The following is a 7,194-nucleotide window of genomic DNA, read 5'->3' on the forward strand; positions in this document are numbered from 1 at the left end:
TTTCATCTTTTGATCCTTTTTTACCCGGGTCTGGTCCCGCACACAAAACAGAAAAGGAAAACGAAGAACAAAATAAAACTATAGAAAAGATGAAAGGACAGAAAAGAATAGACAAATAAACAACTAAAAGAAACAAAATAAAACGAAGACAAAAGAAAAGAAGACAAAACTAGAAGACACTAACCTAACTATATACAAATAAATAACTTAACCTAACTATTTACAGAATTGGACGAGCGCCGAATACGACACCCGCCCCCTAACCTACTCGCCGGACTATCGGCCGACATAGTAGCAGTATCCCGAAGGAACGTCTACTATCCCGCCCAGGGCGTACCAGAACCAAACCATTGCTCGGCCACCGTTCCCCGCGGACGTATCCACGAGGATGGGGAAGCCTCCCAATGGCAGGCCCATACTTGGAGGTTGCCCGACACACGCCCCGTCTCCTATTCAACCTTTTTTTTTTTTTTTTTAACGAGGGGAAAGGTTTCAATACCGAAACGTCCGCCTTTATGAAGGGGAGCGGACGAATACTGTGGGACTGGACGAATCCGACCCACCAAAACCCCTCGGTGTTCCTCCATGAACCACGAAAGACGCCTTCGTGCGGGTTCGCATTTGCATTCGACCGCACTCCGGCCGCGGGTCTCCAGTGAAGGAGCCGCCGAAGTTGGGCGCGGGGACCACTCCACGCCCACACTCCACGGATCACTCGCCTCCTGGGAACTTCGGATGCCCCTACATCCTCCGCTCCGAGTGTCCAAGTTGGGGCTTCGGGTGAAAAATACACCTTCCGCCCCCCACGCAAAGGCCGCGATCGCCGCTGCGTTGCGCTAGAAGCGCACCGCAGCCGCGACCGCGTAGCCGTCCCGCCGGACGGAAGCGGTCCTGAAGGCACCGCTCCGCCCGGTGCCCCGACGGGTCGGGGCGACACACGCATACTTACCTTCGGCGACGTACTCCCTGCGCCGTCAGCAGTCTGCCCACCAAACCGCACCAAGGCGCAGCCCGGGGATGTCCTCCGCAGATAGGACTCCCGATCTTAACATGTTAAAATCGGGAGCTGCCTACTCGTGAATACTTACCCAGATTCGCGATGCGCCTCCGGGACCGTATCCTCCGTAAGCACTACCGCGCCACACGGTTAAACCGTAGGCGCCGGTAGTGTTGCCTCCTCGAATGTTGCCCAGCGTCCGAAGACGCCTAGCAACGATCCTCCCGCTGTCTTCTCACGCCGCGTCGACTCCGTCGTCTGCGGGCGCTCCTCGCCCGGACGACGTCCTCCTCGTCGACAGCCGCGCCGACCGCCAGAGGTTTTTTATAGAGGTTGTCTCCTCGCAACCCCGAGCGAACCCAGGGCCCCCGTTCTCACACTGGGCGGACGACCACTGTCATCACACCCAGTGCAAGTTTACGGTATGAAGATACACTCGCAGTCTTGGCCAGAGACAACTCCGTCATCTACGGGCACTCCTGCCCGCAACTCCGTCCTCCTCATGACTCTGACTCCGACCGCGAGAGGTTTTTTATAGAGGTTGTCTCCTCGCAGCCCCGAGCGAACCCAGGGCCCCCGCTCCCACACCGAGCGGACGACCTCCTGTCATCACACCCGGTGCAAGTTTACGGTATGATGATACACTCGCAGTCTTGGCCAGAGACAACTCCGTCGTCTACGGGCACTCCTGCCCGCAACTCCGTCCTCCTCATAACTCTGACCCGACCGCGAGCGGTTTTTTATAGAGGTTGGCTCCTCGCAGCCCCGGGCGAACCCAGGACCCCCGCTCTCACACTAAGTGGACGACCTCCTGTCATCAACACCCAGTGCAAGTTTGCGGTGTGAGTCAGTCCGGCTATGCGCAAGGCACCACCGGACCCGACCCGAATGCTTCGCTCACGGCCTGGACGGGTCCCGGTTGGGGTCAGGACCCATTGTCCTAGCCGCTCGCGTTGCCCTCTCGCCGAAATCGGCCTAGGTGGCACGCCACCATATTTGGACGGGCGCCGTTAAACAGCGCCCACCCCCTACTCGCCGGGCTACTGGCCGACATAGTAGCAGTATCCCGAAGGAACGTCTACTATCCCGCCCGGGGCGTACCAGAACCAAACCATTGCTCGGCCACCGTTCCCCGCGGACGTATCCACGAGGATGGGGAAGCCTCCCAATGGCAGGCCCATACTAGGAGGTTGCCCGACCCACGCCCAACCTAACCTAACCTTTTTTTTTTTTTTACAAGGGGAAATCCGTCATGGAGACCCGCACGCCCCGGGGGAAGCGTGGGGGTACTGCCGGACTCCTACCGGCTAAAACCCCTTGGTGTCCTCCGAGCGCTATGGTGCCGGGGTTACGGGATCGAGACATTCAACCGTAAACCCCGGCAGCGCGGGCTCTTCAGCCCATCTCCTGAGTGGCGCGCGCGGACACCACGCGCGCCTACTCCTGGCCTCACACCGCCTTAGGTGACAGCCGACGCCCCCGCATCGGCTGCCGCGAGGCCCGTGGTGGGAGGTGACGGGCCGGACTCGGCCTCCATCGCCTCCACTCTCGCCGCCTGTTTGGGCGGACGGCACCCTTTGGTGCTCCCAATCTTGTGGTCCGCCTTCCTCTTCGCCGCCGCACAATACGGGCAATGCGGCGAAGGGGCGGTGCACGTTGCGGCCTTATGGCCGTCTTGTCCGCAACGGAAGCAAGCTCCGCCGCGGTTCTCCTTGGCGGTGCACCGCTGGCCCACGTGACCCGTGAGCAGACAGCGGTAGCACCGCAACGGCCGGGGATCCAAGGACCGCACCCGTGCCATCGTCCACCCCACCCTGAGTTTGCCGGCATCCACCAGCCGCTTCACTGCCCCTATCGGGGCTCGGACCCAGACAGAGCCACTCCCTGAGGGAGAGCGCCGGATCTCCCCCGTTTTTACGGAGGCCTCGGCGCAGTCTCCCTCACGCACTACGGCTGCCACCACGTCTGCTGTGGCAGTGGCGTCGTCCAGGTCCAAGACGCGGAACTCCGCGGACTTGACCGGCCTGGTGACGGCAACTACATCTGCCGGAAGGATCTCCGACAGCTTGGCGGCGAGGGCATCTGCCTTTCCGCCGCTTTCCTCCACTGGTCCCGGCACTTCAAGTATGCGGGACCCTGTTACCGCCAGTCTAAAGCCCAGCTCGGTGATTCCGAGGGCATCCAACCGGATGTTTTGTTGGGCCTCTCGGAGCACCGAGCTGTAACTTGATCCTGCCTCCGCGGCCCCCGGCTGTAGCGTGAGCACTATCGCCGAGGATCGCGGAGGTCGGAACTGCCTCCTTCTCGCGTTCCTTTTCTTGGCGGCCTCATTAGTCGCCTTCGGTGTTGCCTCCTTTTGGGCTGGTCTCGCCCCTCCAGTGGGCGCCTGGGTGGCTGGGGCTGACTCCTTGCCCTTCGCCCCCTTGGCGCGCTTCCCACGCCGGACGACTGTCGTCCATTGCTCCTTGGTAGTGGGAAGCGGCTGAGAAGCACTCAATCCCGCCCCACTAGTGCCGGCTACAGGCGCCGAGGAACCTCCCTGTTTAGCCGCCCCAGGTGTTCGGGGTGCGGCCGTGGCGCGTTTGGGCGGCGAGATGTTTTGCCTGCCCACAAGCTCCTCGATTTTCTCAAACCGGGCATTGAAGATGTCCCCGATTTGTCTCACAATTCGCGCCTCGACGCTCTCGCTGATAGTCGGTGCTTCACTCGGACTAACAGCTTGAGCTTCGGGCGTCATCTCCATAGCCACAGACTCCGACGATTTCGCCAATGCGGCTTTGGCATCTGCCAACTCCCTTTGTGCTGTCGCAAGCGCTAGCCGATCCTCCGTGCTTCTCTTCAGGAGATCTTGGAAGGAACTTCGTGTAGCTGCCATTTCCTTCTCCCATTCCGCTCTTTCCGCCTTGAGCATTGCAAGCTCGTCCATGCCCTTGGCGGAAGCCCCCATGGTGTTCTTGAGGGTCTTCAGCTCCAAGTAATATTTGGCGGTTTCCTGCCTCATTCCCGTCAACATTTCCCGCATGTCCACCAGTTCGTTGGCCAAACGGGAGTTTTCCCGGCGCAACGCTGCACACTCTGATGATGCGGTCCTGTCTACAAGTGATTCAGACGCCGCGCGGATGGTAGCGACGGCGTCCTTTATCTCTTTGACCACTGTGCCCTTCAAGTGGCCGGATTTCCTCACGGCTTCGAGGACTCTCAGGGCACACTCCCGAATATCCGATCCCAACACGTCGGCGCGCTTCGAGTCCTCAGTCGAGGGCCTGCGGGTGGTAGGGCGCGCCGACGGTTTCGGAGCATTCGCTACTGCGACTGCTGCCTCCCTCTGGATGTCACAATCCATGGCGGCGGCCAATTGGGCCTTTGCCTGTGTCGAGTCCGTGTATTTGCCCTTAATGGGCGTCTTTCCTTTTTTTGAAGTTGGAGTCGCAACGACTTCGACAACTTCGACCTCCTCATCAAACTCCAAATCCGGGTCTGCGTCAACCTCTATCATCCTCCTTTTGCGCAGCGAGGCCCGAGATGTGCTGGGCCCGCTTCCTCCTACAGCGTCATCCTCCGAGTAGAATGAGAGCGACGAGTCGGAGCGCTCCAAGTAGTACTCCGCCTCGTCGCACTCACTCCTGCTTCTCCTATCCAGCTCCACGCTCCTCACAACCACCACTCTCGCCTCTCCTCTTTCAACCCCCTTCCTCTGGCCTCAGTTGCCCCCTCCAGATACATGGGGCTGACCGCCCCCGGCTTGCCCGGTGCGACGGTGGAGGATTCTCCACCCGATTTACGGGTGGTACCTCCCTGGAGTATTTCGTTTTTCCTGCTGGCCATTTTCATCTTTGTTCCTTTTTTACCCGGGTTTGGTCCCGCATCAAAACAGAAAAGGAAAAAGAAGAACAAAACAAAACTATAGAAAGGAAGAAAGGACAGAAAAGGACAGACAAAAACAACAAAAAGAACTAATATAAAACGAAGACAACAAAAGAAAACGAAGAAGAAAACTATTTACAAATATACAAACTAAACCTAACTATTTACAAAAAAAAAAAAAAAAAAAAAAAAAAAATACCCATATCAACCTAACCTTTTTTTTTTTTTTTTTTTTTTAACGAGGGGAAAGGTTTCAATACCGAAACGTCCGCCTTTATGAAGGGGAGCGGACGAATACTGTGGGACTGGACGAATCCGACCCACCAAAACCCCTCGGTGTTCCTCCATGAACCACGAAAGACGCCTTCGTGCGGGTTCGCATTTGCATTCGACCGCACTCCGGCCGCGGGTCTCCAGTGAAGGAGCCGCCGAAGTTGGGCGCGGGGACCACTCCACGCCCACACTCCACGGATCACTCGCCTCCTGGGAACTTCGGATGCCCCTACATCCTCCGCTCCGAGTGTCCAAGTTGGGGCTTCGGGTGAAAAATACACCTTCCGCCCCCCACGCAAAGGCCGCGATCGCCGCTGCGTTGCGCTAGAAGCGCACCGCAGCCGCGACCGCGTATAGCCTTCCCGCCGGACGGAAGCGGTCCTGAAGGCACCGCTCCGCCCGGTGCCCCGACGGGTCGGGGCGACACACGCATACTTACCTTCGGCGACGTACTCCCTGCGCCGTCAGCAGTCTGCCCACCAAACCGCACCAAGGCGCAGCCCGGGGATGTCCTCCGCAGATAGGACTCCCGATCTTAACATGTTAAAATCGGGAGCTGCCTACTCGTGAATACTTACCCAGATTCGCGATGCGCCTCCGGGACCGTATCCTCCGTAAGCACTACCGCGCCACACGGTTAAACCGTAGGCGCCGGTAGTGTTGCCTCCTCGAATGTTGCCCAGCGTCCGAAGACGCCTAGCAACGATCCTCCCGCTGTCTTCTCACGCCGCGTCGACTCCGTCGTCTGCGGGCGCTCCTCGCCCGGACGACGTCCTCCTCGTCGACAGCCGCGCCGACCGCCAGAGGTTTTTTATAGAGGTTGTCTCCTCGCAACCCCGAGCGAACCCAGGGCCCCCGTTCTCACACTGGGCGGACGACCACTGTCATCACACCCAGTGCAAGTTTACGGTATGAAGATACACTCGCAGTCTTGGCCAGAGACAACTCCGTCATCTACGGGCACTCCTGCCCGCAACTCCGTCCTCCTCATGACTCTGACTCCGACCGCGAGAGGTTTTTTATAGAGGTTGTCTCCTCGCAGCCCCGAGCGAACCCAGGGCCCCCGCTCCCACACCGAGCGGACGACCTCCTGTCATCACACCCGGTGCAAGTTTACGGTATGATGATACACTCGCAGTCTTGGCCAGAGACAACTCCGTCGTCTACGGGCACTCCTGCCCGCAACTCCGTCCTCCTCATAACTCTGACCCGACCGCGAGCGGTTTTTTATAGAGGTTGGCTCCTCGCAGCCCCGGGCGAACCCAGGACCCCCGCTCTCACACTAAGTGGACGACCTCCTGTCATCAACACCCAGTGCAAGTTTGCGGTGTGAGTCAGTCCGGCTATGCGCAAGGCACCACCGGACCCGACCCGAATGCTTCGCTCACGGCCTGGACGGGTCCCGGTTGGGGTCAGGACCCATTGTCCTAGCCGCTCGCGTTGCCCTCTCGCCGAAATCGGCCTAGGTGGCACGCCACCATAATTGGACGGGCGCCGTTAAACAGCGCCCACCCCCTACTCGCCGGGCTACTGGCCGACATAGTAGCAGTATCCCGAAGGAACGTCTACTATCCCGCCCGGGGCGTACCAGAACCAAACCATTGCTCGGCCACCGTTCCCCGCGGACGTATCCACGAGGATGGGGAAGCCTCCCAATGGCAGGCCCATACTAGGAGGTTGCCCGACCACACGCCCCAAGTACAACCTTTTTTTTTTTTTTTTTTAACGAGGGGAAAGGTTTCAATACCGAAACGTCCGCCTTTATGAAGGGGAGCGGACGAATACTGTGGGACTGGACGAATCCGACCCACCAAAACCCCTCGGTGTTCCTCCAAAACCACGAAAGACGCCTTCGTGCGGGTTCGCATTTGCATTCAACCGCACTCCGGCCGCGGGTCTCCAGTGAAGGAGCCGCCGAAGTTGGGCGCGGGGACCACTCCACGCCCACACTCCACGGATCACTCGCCTCCTGGGAACTTCGGATGCCCCTACATCCTCCGCTCTGAGTGTCCAAGTTGGGGCTTAGGGTGAAAATACACCTTCCGCCCCCCACGCAAAGG

At 59.1% G+C, this 7,194-nt stretch overlaps 1 protein-coding gene across 1 annotated transcript; it reads right to left on the reverse strand.

Annotated features, from left to right (window-relative positions):
* Window positions 1–2,456: 2,456 nt before the first annotated feature.
* LOC131848403 (uncharacterized) lies at window positions 2,457–6,125 on the reverse strand. The gene is made up of 3 exons (XM_059198278.1): window positions 6,043–6,125; window positions 5,574–5,646; window positions 2,457–4,691 (listed from the first exon to the last, which is right to left on the reverse strand). Exons 1-3 carry the CDS (start codon window positions 6,123–6,125, stop codon window positions 2,457–2,459), a joined length of 2,391 nt encoding a protein of 796 aa, XP_059054261.1.
* Between the last annotated feature and the right edge of the window lie 1,069 nt (window positions 6,126–7,194).

This window comes from Achroia grisella, unplaced genomic scaffold (genome assembly GCF_030625045.1).
Source record: "Achroia grisella isolate CSIRO2021 unplaced genomic scaffold, CSIRO_AGI_Agris_v1 utg1056, whole genome shotgun sequence".
NCBI classification, from domain to species: domain Eukaryota; kingdom Metazoa; phylum Arthropoda; class Insecta; order Lepidoptera; family Pyralidae; genus Achroia; species Achroia grisella.